Source organism: Notolepis coatsorum, assembly GCF_963971535.1.
Source record: "Notolepis coatsorum genome assembly, chromosome: 13".
In the NCBI taxonomy this organism is placed as follows: domain Eukaryota; kingdom Metazoa; phylum Chordata; class Actinopteri; order Aulopiformes; family Paralepididae; genus Notolepis; species Notolepis coatsorum.
The window spans coordinates 18,520,622-18,545,592 of NC_140177.1; the positions used below are offsets into that span (position 1 = coordinate 18,520,622).

The 24,971-nt window shown below is 47.6% G+C and overlaps 1 protein-coding gene across 1 annotated transcript; it reads right to left on the bottom strand.

Annotated features, from left to right (window-relative positions):
- Positions 1-769: 769 nt before the first annotated feature.
- Positions 770-24,971, bottom strand: viml (vimentin like). Its single transcript, XM_084327964.1, has 9 exons — positions 24,325-24,971; positions 23,267-23,327; positions 14,630-14,725; positions 14,166-14,327; positions 13,588-13,713; positions 5,749-5,969; positions 5,590-5,633; positions 1,545-1,633; positions 770-1,200 (listed from the first exon to the last, which is right to left on the bottom strand). The coding sequence occupies exons 1-9, from the start codon at positions 24,864-24,866 to the stop codon at positions 1,159-1,161; spliced, it is 1,383 nt and encodes a 460-aa protein (XP_084184090.1). The 5' UTR covers positions 24,867-24,971; the 3' UTR covers positions 770-1,158.

The window sequence follows — 24,971 nt, forward strand, 5'->3', positions numbered from 1 at the left end:
ATTTCGTCTGGGTATATTACCTGTGTATGGAGAAAATAATTGTTTTTGAATTTAATTCTGTCCTGTTCTCTTTTGTTTATGTAAATATGCTACCTGAGGGTGCATTTCCACTGTTTTATATGCTTGATTGAATATGTTTGCATTGGTTCATAGTAAAAAGAACACATTTTCTCAATCCGATTTTGTGTTTTGTGTTGTACATTATGCAGTATACAGTATATACAGTATGAAAACTAACTGTCAGGTCATATATGTGAGGCTGTGCTGTAAAAAAGGATACCAAACATACCATGGTAAAACATTTTTAAATGGGAATTATACAATTTAAATCAAAATTTGCTAAAACATTGAAAATATCCCACAACTTAAGTGACTTACACACCACACAAGCACACTTATTTCACACACACTGCTGCTATTTACATGCTATATATTTATATATTTTTTAATCCAGTTTTTACCTTGTATTGTATAGTTTGTATAGATTGTTGTGTATTGTTGTCTACAAATCTACTATGGTTGAGGAGCCGGGAAAAACAAGCATCTCACGTTTTCCTGAATGTATGTAGGCCTACAGTACATTTAAAAAAAAAAAAAAGCTGGGACAATAAAATTATCTGAATCTGAATACTACATGTAAAAATAATAGAAATCCATTATCGATGTGCCACACAAGGACTGCTATCTAAATAAAGATTTCACAAGATTTCTCTTTTCTGTTAGTTCAATACCCTCCTATGTTGCTAAGGACACAGTCAACAACAACATGTTACTGTCTATAACAGGTTTATTGCTGCTTACAGGCATTTGTGGCATCTCTGCTTTTAGCATACAGGTTGCATGGGAACTGATAAAAAAAAATAATAACAAACAGTTTTGGTTACAAAGAAACACCTTTACAGACTTCAGTAAGTCTCATCTATTGTGCTGATTTTAGCAACCCTGTCTAAACAAGTGTACGTGGCGGTAACCCTTTCAACAGAAGAGGAAGGCGAGAGAAACAATGCTTTCTGTCTCAACTAACAGGCTTCCGGCATCTTCACATATAAAGGCACTTCTATAAGCGGGTTGCAGTTTGTTCTGGCCTCGTGGGGGACATGCGTTGCTCCGTACTGCTGTGGCTGGTCGTTTTGTTTTTGGCATCTAAGAAGAAACGGATCACTCCAGGTCATCGTGGTTCTGGGTGGACTCGTTGATCACCTGTATAGTTAGGGGTAAGAGTTAGTTAGTATGATGAAAGAGTTAGTATGATGAAAGAGTTAGTATGATGAGCAGCAGCTTAGCGCTGTGTTCTCTGGGCTAACAGGACAGCAGGGCTTTCCCCAGGATCTTCTAACAAGATGAAAACACACACACGCATGCACGCACACAGTGGAACGTATTAGACAACAGTGTGTCTATTTCTAAGGTGGCCCCAAGCTTTCACTGCAAAAGAAAAAAGTATTATTTCAAACACATGGTGGCACTGGCGCGTTGTCATAGTGACACAGCACCCCTCTATCGTTGTTTAGGGAAAGCCCCCTCCAGCTACTGTACTACTGTACCTGACCATCCCTGGTCTCAATGGTTTTGATGAGGACCTTCTTGGTCGTCTTGCTTTCCAAATGGGCGGGTCTGGAGTCCAGCATGGTTTCTGAGAAGCAAGAGATGTGATGGACAGACATTCTGATCATCCATTTTCTAAAGGCTTGTGTGTCTAGAGTCTTAAAAAACAACAAGCATTAGGGCCCGCGTCCACACAGTGCCTTGTTCGATCATAAAAGCACCGGCAGGGCGCTGGGGAGCGCTGGGATGAAGACATAGAGCCAAGCAAGGAGTCTCTCTGTCCTGTATATGAGGCTCTAGAAAAGCTAGGATTCCATCTCTTTCTTTCCGCTGCACCTTCCTTCTGCCCCACGCTTCTTCTCCTTGTCAGCCTTCCTCTCTTTCTTTCTGCCCCACTCTTCTTCTCCTTGTCAGCCTTCCTCTCTTTCTTTCTGCCCCACTCTTCTTGTCCTTGTCAGCCTTCCTCTCTTTCTTTCTGCCCCACTCTTCTTGTCCTTGTCAGCCTTCCTCTCTTTCTTTCTGCCCACTCTTCTTGTCCTTGTCAGCCTTCCTCTCTTTCTTTCTGCCCCACTCTTCTTCTCCTTGTCAGCCTTCATCTCTTTCTTTCTGCCCCACGCTTCTTCTCCTTGTCAGCCTTCCTCTCTTTCTTTCTGCCCCACTCTTCTTCTCCTTGTCAGCCTTCCTCTCTTTCTTTCTGCCCCACTCTTCTTCTCCTTGTCAGCCTTCCTCTCTTTCTTTCTGCCCCACTCTTCTTCTCCTTGTCAGCCATCCTCTCTTTCTTTCTGCCCACTCTTCTTCTCCTTGTCAGCCTTCCTCTCTTTCTTTCTGCCCACTCTTCTTCTCCTTGTCAGCCTTCCTCTCTTTCTTTCTGCCCCACTCTTCTTGTCCTTGTCAGCCTTCCTCTCTTTCTTTCTGCCCCACTCTTCTTCTCCTTGTCAGCCTTCCTCTCTTTCTTTCTGCCCCACTCTTCTTCTCCTTGTCAGCCTTCCTCTCTTTCTTTCTGCCCCACTCTTCTTGTCCTTGTCAGCCTTCCTCTCTTTCTTTCTTTCTGCCCCACTCTTCTTGTCCTTGTCAGCCTTCCTCTCTTTCTTTCTGCCCCACTCTTCTTGTCCTTGTCAGCCTTCCTCTCTTTCTTTCTGCCCCACTCTTCTTCTCCTTGTCAGCCTTCCTCTCTTTCTTTCTGCCCCACTCTTCTTCTCCTTGTCAGCCTTCCTCTCTTTCTTTCTGCCCCACTCTTCTTGTCCTTGTCAGCCTTCCTCTCTTTCTTTCTGCCCCACTCTTCTTCTCCTTGTCAGCCATCCTCTCTTTCTTTCTGCCCCACTCTTCTTCTCCTTGTCAGCCATCCTCTCTTTCTTTCTGCCCCACTCTTCTTCTCCTTGTCAGCCTTCCTCTCTTTCTTTCTGCCCCACTCTTCTTGTCCTTGTCAGCCTTCCTCTCTTTCTTTCTGCCCACTCTTCTTGTCCTTGTCAGCCTTCCTCTCTTTCTTTCTGCCCACTCTTCTTCTCCTTGTCAGCCATCCTCTCTTTCTTTCTGCCCCACTCTTCTTGTCCTTGTCAGCCTTCCTCTCTTTCTTTCTGCCCCACTCTTCTTCTCCTTGTCAGCCATCCTCTCTTTCTTTCTGCCCCACTCTTCTTCTCCTTGTCAGCCTTCCTTTCTTTCTTTCTGCCCCACTCTTCTTGTCCTTGTCAGCCTTCCTCTCTTTCTTTCTGCCCCACTCTTCTTCTCCTTGTCAGCCTTCCTCTCTTTCTTTCTGCCCCACTCTTCTTCTCCTTGTCAGCCTTCCTCTCTTTCTTTCTGCCCCACTCTTCTTGTCCTTGTCAGCCTTCCTCTCTTTCTTTCTTTCTTTCTGCCCCACTCTTCTTCTCCTTGTCAGCCTTCCTCTCTTTCTTTCTGCCCCACTCTTCTTGTCTTTGTCAGCCTTCCTCTCTTTCTTTCTACCCCACTCTTCTTGTCCTTGTCAGCCTTCCTCTCTTTCTTTCTTTCTGCCCACTCTTCTTCTCCTTGTCAGCCTTCCTCTCTTTCTTTCTGCCCCACTCTTCTTCTCCTTGTCAGCATTCCTCTCTTTATTTCTGCACTCCAGGTTTTTCCAAATTTATTGGCAGCCTGTAATCATGACGTTTCGGTGTGAACACACCTTCTTCAGAATGGCTTGCAAGCCATTCTGAAGAAGGTGTGTTCACACCGAAACGTCATGATTACAGGCTGCCAATAAATTTGGAAAAACCTGGAGTGCGTGCCTGGACATTGTTTCCCTATTTTTTATGTATGATATCAGAGGTTACAGCACCCAGTGTCAAGTCTAGTGAGGTGAGCGCGTTCTACTACTTTTTTCTCTTTATTTCTGCCCCACTCTTCTTCTCCTTGTCAGCATTCCTCTCTTTCTTTCTGCCCCACTCTTCTTCTCCTTGTCAGCATTCCTCTCTTTCTTTCTGCCCCACTCTTCTTTTCCTTGTCAGCCTTCCTCTCTTTCTTTCTGCCCCACTCTTCTTGTCCTTGTCAGCCTTCCTCTCTTTCTTTCTGCCCCACTCTTCTTCTCCTTGTCAGCCTTCCTCTCTTTCTTTCTGCCCCACTCTTCTTCTCCTTGTCAGCCTTCCTCTCTTTCTTTCTGCCCCACTCTTCTTCTCCTTGTCAGCCTTCCTTCCAACCTATACATGTCCCTCAAGTACTTCCATTTTGACTGGCAATGTTAGATATTGTTTCATTAACAGAGGATAAAAAAAGAAAAAAACTCATCAGCAACATTCAGGACCGATCTGTTCCCACAAACGGGCTTTCCTGTCCTTGTGGTGATAGTTGCGGTCCGACATGTCATACAGCTCCGGATAAACGGAAGACAGCCAGAACAAGTTGCTCTTCCATTTTTCTCGACTTGGTTACTATGGTTACTGTTGCGTTCTAAAATATCGACCACATCAGTTACTAAGTTACAAATGTGTCACGAGTCCCACCCTAAATATGATTTGGTTGTCTGAAAAGGAGCGACAGTGACGACACCGGCACCTTTTCAGAAAAGTTCAGAAGCTTTCAACTTTAAACGCTGGGAGCGGCCGCACAAAAAAGCCAGAGCGCTCTGAGAAAAGAGGGCGGCCACATGTGCTCACTCCTCATTGGGAACGATTGAAAAAAGACGCTTATGCTCAGAAAAAGGCGTTATGTGCATGCGGGCCCTCAGGGTTTCATTCCAAAACTAAATGTCCACCTCTTAAACTAACTTTACCCCTCGGCCTCCTCAACATGTGTCTGGTATTAAAGTCTCACTGTGGAATATTAGTGAAGCTCACGTAGTCTTCAACACTGTACTTACAAAATAGTAGGGCTGACCCCTATTAGTTGATTAGTCGACTAATCGGTCGAAAGGAGCCGTAGTCGATTGGCCAACCTCTTAGTCGAATATAATAATAAAAGAATTAAAAAAAAAAAATTATTATTATTATTTTTTTTTTTATCATTCTTTCCAAAAGAAAAGAGGCCTAGAAGCGTGGCTAACACTAATGGCACGCATACCAGAGGCTAACTGCCTACGAAAACAGGCACAGAGGCACTGAAAGAGGATTTCACCCATCTAATGAACACACTAGACTAGACAAATATCAAGATCTATCCATCAGTGGACCAATTGCATGCTTTTGCAGAGGACAAGAAGCCTTCAGTCGACTCCTACAGACATTAAGCACCCCCCCACAACCCAAATGGAATGATAAAAAATGTACAAAATAAATAAATATATATATTTAAAAAACTAAAAAAAAAATTGGCCAATAGTCGACTAACGGCAGATTTTGGCCAATCATAGTCGACCATCCAAATCCTTAGTCGGGGACAGCCCTACAAAATAGTAACAGTTTATAGGATGTACTCATCTGTCATTGTGAAAATGATATTTGCAATGAATATCAGCTAATAATTCAAATTCCAAAATGGATATATAGTTTTGAGATGAAACCCTTCCATTTAGAAACAGGTCATTTATTTACAAACAGGTTTTTCATTTACAAACAGGTCTTTCATTTATAAACAGGTCTTTCATTTAGGAACAGGTCGTACCTCGCAGGTTTAGGGTCGAAAAGTTCGGCATTGGAGTGGAGATCCTGCAAGCAAGAAACACAATTATGATTATAATATAAATCTATTTAATATTATTTTCTACTATGAACGCAGAATAAACCAGTCGCTCTTCACTGCAACAGAGGGGGGAGGGGCTACCTGCTCTCCTCCCCTTCCAGCAGCTTCCTGTAGGTGGCGATCTCGATGTCCAAGGCCATCTTGACGTTGAGGAGGTCCTGGTACTCGCGGAGGTGGCGCGCCATCTCGTCCTTCATGTGGCGAATGTCCTCCTCCAGACGGATGGCACTGTCCTGGTAACTGGACGTCTCCATGGAGAAGTTCTCCTCCGTCTCTCTCATCTGCCGCTCCATGGACTCGTTCTGGGACGGTGGCCAGGGAGGGACAAAAGAGCACTGAATGGCAGCATGGAAACACTCTCAAGAGAGGACGCTGACTTTCTGTGACCTCCGAAACCAATTCTCATTGAATTACCTCCCATCTGTGGTGGTTTTAAAGTTTTTGAACTCTATAGGAGTGTTATGTAAATTTAGTATAATTTTATTTCAACCCCTTATTTCAACTCGTAAGACACTGAGGTTACCCTCATTTACAGCGACAACAAGCGTACAAAACAAGACATAATTTATCAGCTACTTGTACATATAGGCACAATGAATAAGGATAAACGATAGAAAACAACAGTTACAAGTCGACACACAAGCTTTTATATATAGCGCTTTTATCCAAAGCACTTTTAGAACTTGTGCCTCACATTGACCCATTAATTTAAACATCGACGGCGGAGGCGACCATGCGTGGTGTCAACCTGCTCATCGGGAGCAGCTAGGGGTTAAGTGTCTTGCTCAAGGACACTGCGACACGCTGCCGGGAGGAGCCAGAATCCAACCGGGAACCTTCCGATTACCAGACAACGTTAGGTTATGACTATAACCAAGTTCTGTTAGTTAGGGCGATGCTTGGCTTCGCCTTCTGCACTATCTCGCGTACGTGCACGCGTACTGAATAAACCACAAATGTACCTCTAATACCAGTATTAGTCTGACCACACCCCTCATCAGCTTACCTTCATAAGCAGGTGTGTGGTCACCTGCTCTCCTCCTTCCCAAGCTTTCACCACAAGGTGAGGTCAAGGGCTGCAGCGGCCGTCCGAAGCCAAGCATCGCCCTAACTAACAGAACTTGGTTATAGTCATAACCTAACGTTCTGTATCGTTAGGGCTCAGCTTGGCTTCGCCTTCTGCACAAGGGAGGCCAAGCGGAGCCACTTGGCTGACAAATACACCCCGCTGACAGCCCCCCAAAACCATCAGAACAGGGAGGGCCGAGCCCCCCCGACCCCCCCTAATGGAGGGTAGCCCCCCTATTAGGGACGTCACGGGAGGGCGACGGACCCGACCGTGCGAAGAGGCACTCAAGCAACTCAACGCACAGGGTGAGCAGACCGTGGCTTGACCCACGACTACACACACGCACAACCCGCATGCCACCCGGGAACGAACGGAGGAACAACCTCGTTACTGCCCCCAGAATCACGGGGTCAAGGGCAAACCCAACCCCGTGGCAAGGCCGTAGCAGCGGAGCACGAAGGAAGACCCAGACCCACCAAAAGGACTGGACTCCCTGGAATGGGGGCCCGGAGAAGTCCATGATGCCAGCATCAAGACCCCACCAGGTGGGCACGTAGTGCCCCGCCCCCCACATCGCCAGCGTATTCGGACAAAGGCCCCCAGTTACTGCACCTGGTATTCCCAGGCGGAACCAACCAGGCCAGTAAGCCGAGCGGGCCCCGTCCCCCCAATAGTACACCGCCTGGCACACTGACCCTGCAGAAAAGGCAGTCAGCATGGCCGTAAGCACACAAAAAAGGTTAACCAACGGAAGCAGGCAGCGCACCGGGGAAAAACCAGGCAACAGGCTGTTAACCCTAGCCTGGAGACTGCGGACGAGACAGGCGCCAGAGGGGACAGCTGAACACAGCCGCCCCGGCGGAAGGAGCGTAAGCTGGCGGTGTTGCATGACCAAGCCTCCATTTAACAACCCCCACCCAGAGGGGTCGAGGCAGAGAAGGCTGACACGATTGGCAGACGTCATGAACGTGCAGGGGCACCCTCAACCGGTGAACCCGGGAGTTGACACTGCTCCAACACACCAGGGAACCAACCACCTCGGTGTTACCCAATGCGGTGGTTGTTCCTATAACCCCTCAAGAAAAAACTCCAAAACACACCTGCGGGTATACACCGGCTATACCGCAGTACAAGTGTTTCAGTTTCCAAAAAGGGTTAACCCAGGCCTACGGGTCGCAAACATCACTTCGGACCGGGCCTGGCGGTACGGGAAGCACAGGGTCACCAGAGGAGGTCAAAAAACCACCCCCACAGGCCCCTCTTCGCCATGCGTGAGAGAGGAGCGAAAAACAATGGAGAACCAGCCCCTAAGCACACCGTACCTGGTATTCCCCGGCGGTCTCCCAACCAAGTACTAACCAGGACCAACCTGTGTAGCGGCCGAGATCCGACGAGATCGAGCGCGTACAGAATGGCATGGCTGTAAGCCATGACGACAGTGCTGAGTAAAAACATACCCAACCAGGGTCTCCATAGCGCTTAACCCTGTGACACCCAGACCGACCTGGCATTTTTCCCCCTGAAAAAAGCCCAAGTCCCTCAGGGTACCAGAACAGCAGATCTGCATCCCCGGCGGACAACGGGTTCAACTGATCTGGACCAGCGTGACCAGAACCAGTCCCGTGCCCTAACCACGCCGACATGCCCCAGGAAAAGGGCAGATATGCGTGTTGATCTTAACATGAAAAGAAGGCGCCACCCAGACGTCGGGACGAACCGCGCCTGGTGGCCCACCCCAAGGGCGTGAGACCCCACTACATATGTTCAGATCCATCCCGTCATCATCCCCCAGACATGAACGAGGATCCGTCGACAACCCACCCAGGTCATGGGATGTGGTCGCCGGAAGAGGAAAAACCCCCATCTCAGTTGCTTTATAAAAACGCTGTTTCAACCACAAGCAACTAAGGCGTGCCAGTCAATCGCCTGTTTACAGCGAGCTAGCACTATACGTGCGTCGGGACACACCCCCATCAATGAACAGGCTATTTAGACCTGCCATTGAATCCCCAAGGCGCCCAGGGGAACGACAAGAGGGGTGTGACACTCCCTAACTCCAACACTTCTGGAATAGAAAGAAGGAAGCATCAACAGTATGTATCCCAGTCTACACAGCCGGGGTAAAAAATGTTCACATTTTTACATCCCACCACCCTCCCATAGGAAAGAGACGGGGATCCCCAGAGAGACTTCCCACGCGAGCTGTACAGATTGAAAAGAATATATTGCACCCTGAGCCATGTAAAAAACTGGTTTTAGGGCCTCCGGGGAAGAGGCACCGAACCCAAACACACTCAATAAACGAATTGAATCGAATATACATACAATAGAAAAGGACCCTTCTAGAGGGTCCACTCACTTTGACAATCTGAGGAGGAAGGCTCTGTACTCTGATGGAGGCTTCCTCACATGGATCACATGGAAGAAGGAGTCCGAACTCACAGAAGGCCTGAGTAGGCGCTTGGTGAGGAGGAGCCCTGACCACCCCCCCTGAAAACAGATCCATCACATGGACCTGAACAGCACACGGAAGTCCTACCAACAGAGACGCGCACGGTGACGTACTCTATGGCGGGGGAATTCCTGCGGTGCACACGCCCAATATACCAGGCCGTGGGACCAGGAACTCCCTCCCCCCCCCCCCCCCCCCCCCCCCCCCCCGTAACGTGCCGAACCGCCACGTGACGGGAACCTTGAAGGACAGGGGGTGTACCCCTGACCGACAGAACAATGGGGAGAGGAAAGGTTACCAGTTCACCCCTTTACGACCCCACACCCATGATACGACGTAACGACAAAAAGAGAATATGACACAGTCATAGTCAGCTCTATGAAGCGTTTCACAGCTCCACACAGCGCACGAGCTAACCTGCTATCTGATTTTTACTAAGGAAAAACACAGAATAGAGAGGGCTCTAAGAACCCCGGTCCAACATACACATGTGCTTCTGTGGCCAGTACAACCCAGTTGTAGGTCACATGACACACACAACCCATCATCATCACAATGAGAGAATACATCATTCTTGATTAGTATCGACCACAGGCCTTGCTAAGCACACGACAGCAACCAAACCAATTTCCCTTTAGGAAATAAGTTTCTCCAGCAGATTTAGCACAACCTCAGCAATCAAGCTGAGAGTTACATCGTATCCCTACCACACAAAAAGACACAATTAATGCACAACATGTCTGATAGGAGGTGATAAAGTCCCCAGGGAACCGGGGGGGAAAAACACAATCCTCCTATTTCACCCTCAATACGGCCAGTTAAAACAGGAAAACCTGTTAATGTGTGAACTCACTGTCCATTGTCATTACAGTCTGAGAAAGAACATTCTTTTACTCACTCGTCACCAAGCATAGCTTCATAGGTTAGTTGCCTTAGTAGTGAGTACACGGTACACATAAACACCATGATGTTTCTCACACAACAACCAGATCAATACATCACGACCTGCACGGAGAAGCTACTGCCAGTGACAAAAACAGCTCACACACAACCCGCAACGTATCTCAAATGCATTGCAACAACACACGTTTTGGGAAAAAACACCGTCATTCACAATACATTTAGCAAGGTAAAACCAGAAGACGTGTTATGAGGGTCTGGCCAACCCCGTACCTGCCCGGAACGCAGATCAGCGAAGTGCAGTCACAAGCGTCCCGTGTTGTTCGATCCGGGCAGCGTCGCCGCTCCACCAGTCGCTACAGTCCTCTTTGTTGACGCAATCCCCGTCTAGGCTCGGGCAGGGTTGACGAACATCCCCTGTCAAGGATGACGTCGTGGTCAAAAGTGTAAAACATGTTAAAAATCAAAGCACGTTCAACAGAATAGCATCAAGCTAACGGCTGCTCCAGCCGTTCGGGTGCTATCGCTTCCGCTCGCGAGACGCCGATCTACGACGCACGCGATCAGGAGCGAGCTCCCGGCGGCGCGCGAGAAGCCAAGCCACCCCGCGCCAGGCCACCGACCGGCTAACCGTAAGCTATGAACATGTAAACAATGACATAACACTCACCCAGACAGGCCGCCGTTCTGAACCCTCCTCACTTTTTAAGAGAAAAAGGAAAAACAAGACGTCAACACCGCTTCACAACGGTGACAATAACACGTCCGGCGGAATCAGCACAGTACCAACTGGCCTGTATAGCTGACTTTGAACATGAATCTGCCGCTATCGCACATTACATGCACATATCCCCTCGTGAAGGAATACTCTCATTTGGATATGAAAGATGGGGTCTTAACACGGTGACAGAGAATCCACTCGTCCAGAACACACAGGGATCACCAGTGTCAATGGTCGCGGCCCACTAGTTAAAACTATAATGGTCGCCAGACCAAGGCCTTCTGTCGCCTAGACGGCTAAACAAAGGACCCTAGCCTGGGGCCGGTTTCCATAAACTTCGTCTAGTAGCCCCCATAGCACTAACAGACAAGTGGAGCCCGCCAGCAAACACTACTCACCCAACCTGGAACGCACCGCTCCTCACAACAGCGGCATGTCCGACAGTTCAGCTGTGGCCTGACAGGTTTCACCCCAACAAACACAGCAAGGAACTGCAGTTGAGAAGCATGCAGCGGCGTGCTCCCAATACGAAAACCGGTGGAGGGTTTGTAGAATGATCATCATCTTCTAGACACTCCAGTACGAAGACAATATCGCCGTATTTTCTCGAAAATAGTGAGAGAGAAAATAAAGATATGATGTCAACGTATCCTTGTTTCCCAAGCTGTTCCTAATCCAATTTCTTCCATCATGGTGTCAAGTGTGGGGATCTACCGAGGCACTTCTTCCTTGTGGTGAAAGCGAGAAGGAGGAGAGCAGGTGACCACACACCTGCTTATGAAGGTAAGCTGATGAGGGGTGTGGTCAGACTAATACTGGTATTAGAGGTACATTTGTGGTTTATTCAGTACGCGTGCACGTACGCGAGATAGTGCAGAAGGCGAAGCCAAGCTGAGCCCTAACGATACAGAACTGCTCTACCTCCTGAGCCACTGTCTGTATTGACAGAACATGATTGTGTCTACAGCAGTTCCTTATTTGCACTCTCCTCTTTGTGTTCACTTTTCTCAATTCTAACTAATTCCTTTTGCCTGAGAAACAATGTTATTGTGGTATTTAATCTTGTATAGTATGGTAGTGAAAGGGTTAAAGGGTAGTGTAGTACAGTGGTTCCCAATGTGGGGTCTGGGGCCCGGCCAGGGGTCCACGAGGGGTTTTGCAGGAAATCCCCAGGAATAGTTTGATTTCCCTGTAATTCACTGGAGGTTAAGCCCAGTAAAGTGTAGAGTGGTGGGTCTGTCATGGGTCTGTGGTGGGTCTCTGGGGCAGATGGAGGCCCTCACGTGGGTCTGTCATGGGTCTGTGGTGGGTAGGGCTGAGCACAAATGTTCAAACATTCTGACCTTCGTTCGTTACGTTGGCATTCAAATCTTAATTAATGGGTTCGAACCCAAAAATATATATCACTTAAAGGCGGTCAGGTGGCGTAGCGGAGATTGCGCTCGTCGACAACGCAGGAGATGCTGGGTTCGAGCCCAGCTCTCGGCGTTGCTACCAGCTTGGCTGGTCGTTCATACTAATACAATTGGCAGTATTAGGGGGTGGGAAGCTGGTGGGTGGGAATCTGGCGGACAGCGACGCCTACAGGTCAGGTCTCGGTGCTTGCTCAGCGGGGCAGGACTTAGTGGAGATAGCGTGCCCTCCCACGCGTTACACTCCACCAATGGGGGTCCTCGCTGCCAAGTGAAAAGTAGTGTGATCTCCCACTTCACCAATGAGAGTGACCTTCCCACTACACTTCACCAATGAGAGTCCGCTCTGTCAGGTGAAAAGAGGCTGCTGGCTGTCTCCTATGTATCGGAGGAAGCATGTGATAGACTTCAGGGCTCCCTAGACCGACCAGTGGGGGGCACATGCGCGCAACGACCAGGAAGGGGAGGGGGGTATTGGCATAACGACTTAATTGGGATGGGAGGAAAATACCGAAAAACAGGAGGAGAAAAAGTGGATCACAAAAAATAAAATGTATTCACAAAATGGATTACCATCCAAATGATATGGAAGCCTCCCGTGACTAGGTACTACTACTCTTAATAACCGCAGCAATATGCACATATGTGTAAATGTGCACTATGTGCCTAAAGTCAAGACTCGACAGTACTGAACCAGAAATATTATTTAGGAGCACATTTTTGCATGATTAAAAACTAAAGTTCGAACGTCCGTTCAAAAAACCCTGGCGAAGTTTGAAGCCCAAAAACAGGCTTCGGGGACAGCTCTAGTGGTGGGTCTGTCATGGGTATGTGGTGGGTCTGTCATGGGTCTGTGGTGGGTCTGTCATGGGTCTGTGGTGGGTCTCTGGGGCAGATGGAGGCCTTCACGTGGGTCTGGGTCTGTGGTGGGTCTATGATGGATCTGTTATGGGTCTCTGGGGCAGATGGAGGCCTTCACGTGGGTCTGTGGTGGGTCTCTGGGGCAGATGGAGGCCTTCACGTGGGTCTGTGGTGGGTCTCTGGGGCAGATGGAGGCCTTCACGTGGGTCTGTGGTAGGCCTGTGGTGGGTCTCTGGGGCAGATAGAGGCCTTCACGTGGGTCTGGGTCTGTGGTGGGTCTATGATGGATCTGTTATGGGTCTCTGGGGCAGATGGAGGCCTTCACGTGGGTCTGTGGTAGGCCTGTGGTGGGTCTCTGGGGCAGATGGAGGCCTTCACGTGGGTCTGTGGTGGGCCTGTGGTGGGTCTCTGGGGCAGATAGAGGCCTTCACGTGGGTCTGTGGCGGGTCTGTGGTGGGTCTGTGTGGGGGTTCCTCAGCATGCAGGACCGGTGCAGGGTACTCACGGTTCCTTTAAGGGCGTCCACTTCACATGTGAGTGCCTGCACCTGGCGCCTGTAGTCATTGGCCTCCTGCTTGGCCACTCGCAGGGCTTCGTTATTACGGGCAGCGGAGTCCGTGAGGTCAGTGAACTGTCAGAGAGAGAGAGAGAGAGAGAGAGAGAGAGAGAGAGAGAGAGAGAGAGAGAGAGAGAGAGAGAGAGAGAGAGAGAGAGAGAGAGAGAGAGAGAGAGAGAGAGAGAGGGAGAAAGAGGGAGAAAGGGAGAAAGAGGGAGAAAGAGAGATTTAATCAGTGCTCGTATTATAAGATAAGATATTCCTTTATTGATCCCCTTGGGGAAATTTGGGTGTCATCGCAGCATGGGGGAGGGGAGGTACAGGTATGGGGCAGGGTAATAGTAGAAACTAGAAAGACATAAATATAGACAATAAAATGTTATCTGAATATAAAGATATGAGGACAAATAAATTGTGTGAACAACGGTGCAGATGAGCTTATATATATATATTCCTAAATAGCAGCAAAGTTGAGCAAACCTTTCAGGACCAAATAGTCATTACATGCCTTTCCTGGGTGTTCTTACCTTGGACTTGTACCAGTCCTCAGACTCCTGGAGGTTCTTGCTGGCCAGGTTCTCATACTGAAGACGGACGTCCCTCAGAGCTGATGTCAGGTCAGGCTTGGCCACGTCCATCTCCACCTGAACCTGCTGCTCCTGGGCCTGGGTCTGGAGCTCCATCATCTCCTGCAGTGATCGGTTGATTGATTTACAGGTCATCTTTAAAACATCTTCACAACAAATCAGCATGGCTGTGAGTGTGAGTCTTTCACCTTTTACATAGCTAGCTTTGGCATGGATTGATTGTTTAGATCGCCAGCATGGCTAACAAATGCAAATTATATTGTAGTCTGCCCTGTTGTTCTGACCAGGATGCCTTGTTCCTTTTGCCCCACGGATGCGTGCGCACACCGACTGAGTCTGACGTATACAGCAAACAGGTCTATACATAGTCCGCGCACTGGGCTTCTGTAAAGAGAGCATCTCACCTCATCGTGGAGCTTCTTGAGGAAGATGATCTCCTCCTGGAGCGACTCCACCTTCCGCTCCAGGTCCAGCCTGGCGAGGGCGGCGTTGTCCACATCCTGCAGGGGGACATGAGTCTCTACTGGGTGACTGGTGACGGTGACATGGGTGCTGTGTGTGTTTGCTGAGTGCTCACGCAGAAGCAGTCACACGCACTTACGCAGGACAAGTGGACAACACACACACACACACAAAAGGCTCATTGTATTGTGCGGCAAGGTCAGAAACACATGCATCTAATATAAACTAAATGTAGACACATGACGAGTGTGAGTGTGGATGTTGGAGACAGAAACCTATGTGTTTCCTCACGACACGGTGCCTCGCAGGTCCCCGTCGCGGTGGCAGACGCACAGGATCTGCTCTGTGAGCGGTGGAGCGACAGCCAGTGTGCCAGAGGCCCCTTGAGCAGAAACTGTCCATAATTGTCCGCGAGTCTCTCGGTCACGCATAACAGACACGACGGACACAAACGCATGCACCCTGGCACAACAGTGGGCTTTGTCAGGCATCTGGCTGACTGGTTGGTTGTCACGGATCTGGCTGACTGGCTGGGTGACTGGTTGGCTGTCACGGATCTGGCTAGAGAGGCTGGCTGGCTGACTGGTTGGCTGTCTGACTGAGGGCTGACTGTCTGACTGGTTGGCTGTCTGACTGAGGGCTGGCTGGCTGACTGGTTGGCTGACTGTCTGAGGGCTGTCTGACTGAGGGCTGACTGACTGGCTGACTGTCTGACTGGTTGGCTGACTGACTGGTTGGCTGTCTGACTGGTTGGCTGTCTGACTGAGGGCTGACTGACTGGTTGGCTGTCTGACTGGTTGGCTGACTGTCTGAGGGCTGACTGACTGGTTGGCTGTCTGACTGGTTGGCTGTCTGACTGGTTGGCTGTCTGACTGAGGGCTGTCTGACTGGTTGGCTGTCTGACTGGTTGGCTGAATGTCTGAGACTGACTGGTTGGCTGTCTGACTGAGGGCTGACTGACTGGTTGGCTGTCTGACTGAGGGCTGACTGTCTGACTGGTTGGCTGTCTGACTGAGGGCTGACTGACTGGTTGGCTGACTGACTGGTTGGCTGACTGTCTGAGGGCTGACTGACAGGTTGGCTGACTGACTGGTTGGCTGTCTGACTGAGGGCTGACTGACTGGTTGGCTGTCTGACTGGTTGGCTGTCTGACTGGTTGGCTGTCTGACTGAGGGCTGACTGACTGACTGGTTGGCTGTCTGACTGGTTGGCTGTCTGACTGGTTGGCTGTCTGACTGAGGGCTGACTGTCTGACTGGTTGGCTGACTGACTGGTTGGCTGTCTGACTGGCTGACTGTCTGACTGGTTGGCTGTCTGACTGGTTGGCTGTCTGACTGAGGGCTGACTGTCTGACTGGTTGGCTGACTGACTGGTTGGCTGTCTGACTGGTTGGCTGGCTGACTGGTTGGCTGTCTGACTGGTTGGCTGTTGGCTGTCTGACTGGTTGGCTGTCTGACTGGTTGGCTGTCTGACTGGTTGGCTGTCTGACTGGTTGGCTGTCTGACTGGTTGGCTGTCTGACTGAGGGCTGACTGACTGGTTGACTGTCTGACTGGTTGGCTGACTGACTGGTTGGCTGTCTGACTGGTTGGCTGACTGACTGGTTGGCTGTCTGACTGGTTGGCTGTCTGACTGGTTGGCTGTCTGTCTGAGGGCTGACTGACTGGTTGGCTGTCTGACTGGTTGGCTGTCTGACTGGTTGGCTGTCTGACTGGTTGGCTGTCTGACTGGTTGGCTGTCTGACTGGTTGGCTGTCTGACTGGTTGGCTGTCTGACTGGTTGGCTGTCTGACTGAGGGCTGACTGACTGGTTGGCTGTCTGACTGGTTGGCTGTCTGACTGAGGGCTGACTGACTGGTTGGCTGTCTGACTGGTTGGCTGTCTGACTGGTTGGCTGTCTGACTGAGGGCTGACTGACTGGTTGGCTGACTGACTAGTTGGCTGTCTGACTGGTTGGCTGTCTGACTGAGGGCTGACTGACTGGTTGGCTGACTGACTGGTTGGCTGTCTGACTGGCTGACTGGTTGGCTGTCTGACTGGTTGGCTGTCTGACTGGTTGGCTGGCTGACTGGTTGGCTGTCTGACTGGTTGGCTGTCTGACTGGTTGGCTGTCTGACTGGTTGGCTGACTGACTGGTTGGCTGTCTGACTGGCTGACTGTCTGACTGGTTGGCTGACTGACTGGTTGGCTGTCTGACTGGCTGACTGTCTGACTGGTTGGCTGTCTGACTGGTTGGCTGTCTGACTGGTTGGCTGGCTGACTGGTTGGCTGTCTGACTGGTTGGCTGTCTGACTGGTTGGCTGTCTGACTGGTTGGCTGTCTGACTGAGGGCTGACTGTCTGACTGGTTGGCTGTCTGACTGAGGGCTGTCTGACTGGTTGGCTGTCTGACTGGTTGGCTGTCTGACTGGTTGGCTGTCTGACTGAGGGCTGACTGACTGGTTGACTGTCTGACTGGTTGGCTGACTGACTGGTTGGCTGTCTGACTGGTTGGCTGTCTGACTGGTTGGCTGTCTGACTGGTTGGCTGTCTGACTGAGGGCTGACTGACTGGTTGGCTGTCTGACTGGTTGGCTGTCTGACTGAGGGCTGACTGACTGGTTGCCTGTCTGACTGAGGGCTGACTGACTGGTTGGCTGACTGACTGGTTGGCTGTCTGACTGGCTGACTGTCTGACTGGTTGGCTGTCTGACTGGTTGGCTGTCTGACTGAGGGCTGACTGACTGGTTGACTGTCTGACTGGCTGACTGTCTGACTGGTTGGCTGTCTGACTGGTTGGCTGTCTGACTGGTTGGCTGTCTGACTGGCTGACTGTCTGACTGGTTGGCTGACTGACTGGTTGGCTGTCTGACTGGTTGGCTGTCTGACTGGTTGGCTGACTGACTGGTTGGCTGTCTGACTGAGGGCTGACTGACTGACTGGTTGGCTGTCTGACTGGTTGGCTGACTGACTGGTTGGCTGTCTGACTGGCTGACTGTCTGACTGGTTGGCTGTCTGACTGGTTGGCTGGCTGACTGGTTGGCTGTCTGACTGACTGGTTGGCTGTCTGACTGTTTGGCTGTCTGACTGGTTGGCTGTCTGACTGGTTGGCTGACTGACAGGTTGGCTGTCTGACTGGCTGACTGTCTGACTGGTTGGCTGTCTGACTGAGGGCTGACTGACTGGTTGGCTGTCTGACTGGTTGGCTGTCTGACTGGTTGGCTGTCTGACTGGTTGGCTGTCTGACTGAGGGCTGACTGTCTGACTGGTTGGCTGTCTGACTGGTTGGCTGTCTGACTGGTTGGCTGTCTGACTGGTTGGCTGTCTGACTGAGGGCTGACTGTCTGACTGGTTGGCTGTCTGACTGGTTGGCTGTCTGACTGGTTGGCTGTCTGACTGACTGGTTGGCTGTCTGACTGACTGGTTGGCTGACTGACTGAGGGCTGACTGTCTGACTGGTTGGCTGTCTGACTGGTTGGCTGTCTGACTGACTGGTTGGCTGACTGGTTGGCTGTCTGACTGGTTGGCTGTCTGACTGACTGGTTGGCTGACTGGTTGGCTGACTGTTTGGCTGTGAGTCATCACTACCTTTTGGATGGATTTTCAAATCCAACTCCAGCGATGTTGCATCAGACTGTCTGACTTTAGTCCAGCATGCTTTTGTTTTTTACATTATGACCATTTTTGGTCATAGAAGTGTCATGAACACTTGAATGATCTAAGTGTGTGTTGAAGGAGCAAAGCAGGCTACGATAAGTGCAAAGGATACTCTATCACAATGATACTATTATTATTATTTATTATTATTATTATTATTATTATTATTATTATTATTATTATTATTATTATTATTATTATTATTAATATTATTATTATTATTATCAGTATTATTATTATTATTATTATTATTATTATTATTATTATTATTATTATTATTATTATTATTATTATCAGTATTATTATTATTATTATGATTATCATTATTAGTATCAGTATTATTATTATCATCGGTATTATCATTATTATTATTATTATTATTATTATTATTATTATTATTATTATTATTATTATTATTATTATTATTATTAGTATTATTATTAGTATTATTATTATTATTATTGTTAGTTATATTATTATTATTATTATTATTATTATTATTATTATTATTATTATTATTATTATTATTATTATTATTATTATTATTATTATTATCATCATCATTATTATTATTATTATTAGCATTATTATTATTATTATTATTATTATTATTATTATTATTATTATTATTATTATTATTATTATTATTATTATTATTATTATTATTATTATTATTATTATTAGCATTATTATTATCATTATTATTATTATTATTATTATTATTATTATTATTATTATTATTATTATTATTATTATTATTATTATTATTATTATTATTATTATTATTATTATTATTATTATTATTATTATTATTATTATTATTATATTATTATTTACTACAATGTTTCAATGGGACTATCCTCAGGACGCCTGGAGAAGGTTCCAGACTGAAACGTTGCAGTAAATCATACGACTTGTAAAACAGTTTGTCTGTTGTGCTCTCCGTCGCTGCAGGGTGTGGATTCTGACCGCAGTCTGAGGATTCTGACCGCAGTCTGATGACTTTATCATCATCTTAAATCTGACCATAAAAGACGCCAGACTGGGATCACATGGTGGTCTCCTCGCTCTGATAACCACACCGGGTCAGGCCCAGTAGTCCTGCACTAATGCCGTGTTGGACTGTGGGCAAGGTCTACTGCCGTGCCATTTAGGACGTGGCATTCCACTCCCTCTCGCTCATCATGTCTGGTAATTGGATGAAGAGGGGTGAGAGACAAAAGGATGACGGCTCCAGGTTGTGGTCGTTTGAAATGTGATGCAAACTGACTTATCGTTTTCTCCAGAGAGAGACAAGAAGATAGATACCAGTTTTCTCTCTGCGTTCGGTAGAAAGCTATCTGGCTGCCACAACGTTAGCCACAATGAATGGAAACGGACATGGCCGGTTAGCCTAGGCATTGTCCAACTAACACCTCTCCTGAAGGCAAACCGGCCATGTCCACTTCCATTCATTGTGCTAAGCTAGGCTAACATGCAGCCAGATAGATTTCTACTGAACGCACAGAGAGGAAACTGGTATCTATCTTCTTTTCTCTCTCTGGAGAAGATGGTAAGCTAATTTCCCAAAATGTTGGCGTGTTCCTTTAAGCTCTATGTGGTACGATTGCAGATTTTCTTTGATAAATGACTACTCTGCATGGTTTAATTACAGTATAAATGACTACTCTGCATGGTTTACAGTAATGATAAATGACTACTCTGCATGGTTTAATGATAAATGACTACTCTGCATGGTTTAATGATAAATGACTACTCTGCATGGTTTAATGATAAATGACTACTCTGCATGGTTTAATGATAAATGGCTACTCTGCATGGTTTAATGATAAATGGCTACTCAGCATGGTTTAATGATAAATGACTACTGTTCTGAAGGTCCAGATTAATACTGAAAGTCTGCGTTTATTATTTTGTATAACTTGTATATTGTTTATATATATAAGATATATATCCAACGCCATCCGTTTGCACCATAGTATTATTCGCTCGCCTCATTGGGTCCCGCCCTTGAGACGAGCCCCCCAGACAGAGTTCAAAGACATGTCCGGGCAAGTTCAGACATGCCCATAGCAGGCGCATTGATTCTGGACAGGTGAATCGGCTGCACCCTAGAAATCAGTCTGAGTATATATATTGTAGATGGCGCAAGCAGCCAACAGAGTGGGAGTGAGTGAACAGTGGAAGTAACGAGTCGGCAGTATCAGAACAGGAGAAGCAGCAGAGCGAGATCGTAATACGTTCGGTACAGTTGTACACAGACCTACCAGTGGTGTATCGTTACGGATAGCTAGTAGCTACTTAGATACGACTATAATATTGTAGAGCCATTATTGGCGCAGTATAGTGACTTATGTAAGCGAAGTAACGTGTAGATAAAACCATCAGCGTTTGGATCTAACTACTCCCTGAAGACCATCCTCGGGCTAGCTTCCAGTACAAACGAAGCTAGCTAGCTACCATCTATGCCATCGGGCTTTTGGATTAAGAGCTATTAACCCTGCCATCGGGCACTAGGATTACAAGGACCGGTTCCGTACGAGACCCCTTTTCTTCAGTGACCACAGGATTATCCGACCATTCTTCAATTCCTCCGGAGCTTACAACTCCAGAGGGAAATTATCGTCTCCAGCTACCCCCCTTGCTTTGCCCCGTATCACCTCTTCTCACTCCCTGCAGAGCTCCGGTCGAGTATTCTTAACCTAGGAAATATTCATTCCCCCTGACTTTGATACTCTGACATTCTATTATTAAAGGAGCAACGTGATAATTCAGTTGTATATTGATATGACGATTAAAATACTGTAAACTTGATATCTTTGTCCCTGTGCCGTCAATTGAGTGTCTGCCATATTTATCTAACTGTACTGTCTGGCAAGTAATAATCTTTAGTAGTGGTTTAATCTAAACAATCTTTTAATACAGTCCGGGTTGTGTAGCCCCTCAGCTACAATTGGTCCTTCGAGCCGGAGGGTATCAGTAATAATAATCATATTAATAATAATATGGCCAGTGGCGGACACTCTCCAAACGGCTCTCCCCCATTAGAGCGCCCTAGGCGCCAGCGTCAGCCCCCTCCCCACTTGGAGAACTACGCTGTAGATCTACATCCTAGCTTATCTAAAAGGACGTTAAGCAAGGATAAAATTAGTAGCTTAAGTATGCCCAACCTTATCGACCTGTCAACCCCACCGGTAGAGACCCAAGCTAGTTTAAGTGAAACTGACTTAGCTCACGGGGGGGACAAGCGGGACATGACTTGACTATGCCCATAGAACACCGCGCCCCCGAGGTGGACCTCGGAGCGCATGAACCCATAGAAGATAAAGACCGCGCCCACGAGATGGACCTCGGAGCGCAAGAAGGTAAAGAACGCGCCCCCGAGATGGACCTCGGAGCGCAAGAGGATAAAGCAATTTTTGTATCCACTTTTTCTCCTCCTATTTTTCTTGTATTTTCCTCCCATCCCAATTTTGTCGTTATGCCAATTCCCCCCTCCCCTTCCTGGTCGTTGCGCGCATTTGCCCCCTACTTGCCGGTCTAGGGAGCCCTGAAGTCTATCACATGCTTCCTCCGATACATAGGAGACAGCCAGCAGCCTCTTTTCACCTGGCAGCGAGGACTCTCATTGGGTGAGTGTAACGCGTGGGAGGGCACACTACCTCACCCAGATCCCTTCCTCGCTGTGCAGGCGCCCTGACCGACCTGTAGGAGTCGCTGTTTACAACGACCAGATTACCACCCACCGGCTTCCCTCCCGCTGACACTGCCAATTGTGTCAGTATGACGACCGGCCAAGCCGGAGGCACCGCTGACAGCTGGATTCGATATCAGTGTATCTGCGGTGGTAGACAGACGCTTAGTCCGCTGTGCTACCTGGCCGCAAATTAAAACTCTTGAAAACATACCTGAGGTCAACCATGGCTCAAGAATGCCTCTGCAATCAGTATTAACCATGAGGTTGGTGGTCAGATTTCATATGATGATGTGATTGATGACTTTGCAGCGAGGAAGGCGAGAAGGATTGCACTGTAAATGGAAACCAGTAAAAGCTACAGGCTAACCTTGAAGTGTGATGATAGGGAGTGGAATGTAAATAGTTCTTTAGACAAAGTGAATTTGTAATTTTTGTTTATTTGTTTGTTTATTTAGCATATTATATTTTGATTATATATGTGTAACATATTTTACAATACATCATTTTCTTTTAAAGCAAATTTGCATGTTCTTTTATTGTTTGTTATTGTTATTATTTATTATTATTATTGATTGTTAGCTAAGTTGTTTGTTTTAATTCTTTAGTGTGCACTTTACATTTCTTCTTAATTTTCTTTGAAAGCAAATTTGCACATTATTTTATTGTTTGTTATTGTTATTATTGTGTGTTAGCTAAGTTGTTTATTTGTTTTAATTCTTTAGTGTGCACTTTACATTTATTCTTAGCTCTTGTTCTTGCTTGTAAAAAACAAAGGTGCAGTACTTTACTGTATAACTCTTAACCCTTTCACTGCCACACGACAGAGGGTTAACCCTTTACTATCACACAACCGACGGTCGTGAAAGGATTAACCTTCTGTGTATTGTGGCAGTGAAAGGGTTAAGATGTTTTGATTTTTTGGGGGGGGGGGGTGCAGTGGTGAAGCTCGCCTAGGGCGCCAAATGTGCTAGGTCCGCCCCTGCATGTAGACCACCTATTCTAACAAAGAAAATACTGCTTACAGCACCTTTAATAGCTGTTGATGTGTTAAGCAGTAGAGTTCTAATGCACCTGCGTGAGGTGACGTTATGATGAATTGAAAATGGGGGACCCTGATGTAAACAAGACGAAAGTCTTTCTCTGGTCTGCATCCCCTTAACAATGTATGTATTGAGCTGTACTGTACTGTACCCATTCTGCAATCTGTTAATAAAGTTTTCAATCAATCAATCAATCAAACGTCATCGTACCTGTCTGAAGCCCTGCATGGTCGCCTCCGCCTCCTCCCGCTGACCGATCTCCTCCTGAAACCTGCAGCGACACACAAACAACAACAAGCTGGCATTTCAGCAGAAACCAGCCTTGACCCCCTTTTATTTGGCACGGGACATGGCCTCCCGCTCCCTCACTCGTTCTCCTGCCTGCGCTCTCTCTCTCTCCCTCTCCATATCTCTCTCTCCCTCTTCCTCTCTCTCTCTCTCTCCATCTCCCTCTCTCCCTCTCTCTCTCCCTCTTCTTCTTCTTCTTCTTCTCCACTCATGCAAACTTTTCGGTGAAATAGAAAAAAGAAAAGCTTTTCACTAAACCACAGACAAAAGACTATGCAAATGAAGCGCTGCCTGGCAAACTTTTAAACTAGGACAGGAGAATGTTTTTGTTTTGTTTTTAACCTAATTGGCCTACATGCTTACTGTATAGATTTATAAATAGCCTAATATAATGACAACGACATAATGTTATATGTTATATGATGTGTATTGTGTGTGTGTGTGTGTGTGTGTGTGTGTGTGTGTGTGTGTGTGTGTGTGTGTGTGTGTGTGTGTGTGTGTGTGTGTGTGTGTGTGTGTGTGTGTGTGTGCGTGCGTGGGAGCTATATGTACATGATGTGAGTATTATGTCGCAAGGTCACAATGAATGTTTTGTGGACCCCAAGAAGAGCTATACTGCAATGCTGTATAGCTAATTGGGGATCCTAATAAACTAAAGTAAACTAAATCAAACTAAACTAAACTACATTAAACTAAACTAAACAAGTCTAAGAAAATAATATTGTGTAGCTGTGTGACTATATGTGTGCCTATTAGTTTTTCCTGAAACCACATCATATTCTCGGGATTGTAAATATGGTATGTCATAAATGTATAGCTGTAGCAGCACTGTCTATCTGTATGTCATGTTGAGCTGTACTGTATTGTACCCATTCTGCAATCTGTTAATACAGTTTTCAATCAATCAATCAATCAATCAATCAATCAATCAATTCGGAGTTTTCGGCCAGCAGCAGTATCAACCATGGACCCCAACTTACTTCTCTCTCAGCCTCTCGATGTCGTCCACCAGGTTGTCCCGGTGCACCTCCACCCGGGCCTTCTCGTTGGTGAGCAGGTCCACCTGGCGCCGCAGCTCCCTCATCTCCTCCTCGTACAGGTCCCCGATGCGCGACGCGCCCTGGCCCCTCACCTGCTCCAGCTCGGCGCGCAGGATCTTGTTCTGCTGCTCCAAGAAGCGCACCTTGTCGATGTAGCTGGCGAAGCGGTCGTTCAGCGACTGCATCTGCGCCTTCTCGTTCGTGCGGTTCGTCTTGAACTCGGTGTTGATGGCGTCGGACAGGGAGAAGTCCAGGGTCTCGGACGCCAGCCGGGGCATGGCGCTGCTCCGGACCCTCTGGCTCCTGGAGGAGTAGATGGTCGACGGGGGGCCGGAGGAGAGACCACCGAAGGACGTGCGAGAGGAGCGCATCGGCGCCGAGAACTGGCGGCTGGAGTAGGTGCTGCTGGACCTGCTCGACAAGGACCTGTCCCCGCCGAACATCTTTTTGTAGGATGACTGAGGACCTATTTTGTGGGACATCTTTTATCACTCAGCCGGCTGTTTGGTGTTCTTCTTGCAGTAATCTTCTTACTGGATGTCGCGGTCTCCTGGTTCGGTCCTGCTTCTTATTGTACCGTGGAGCAG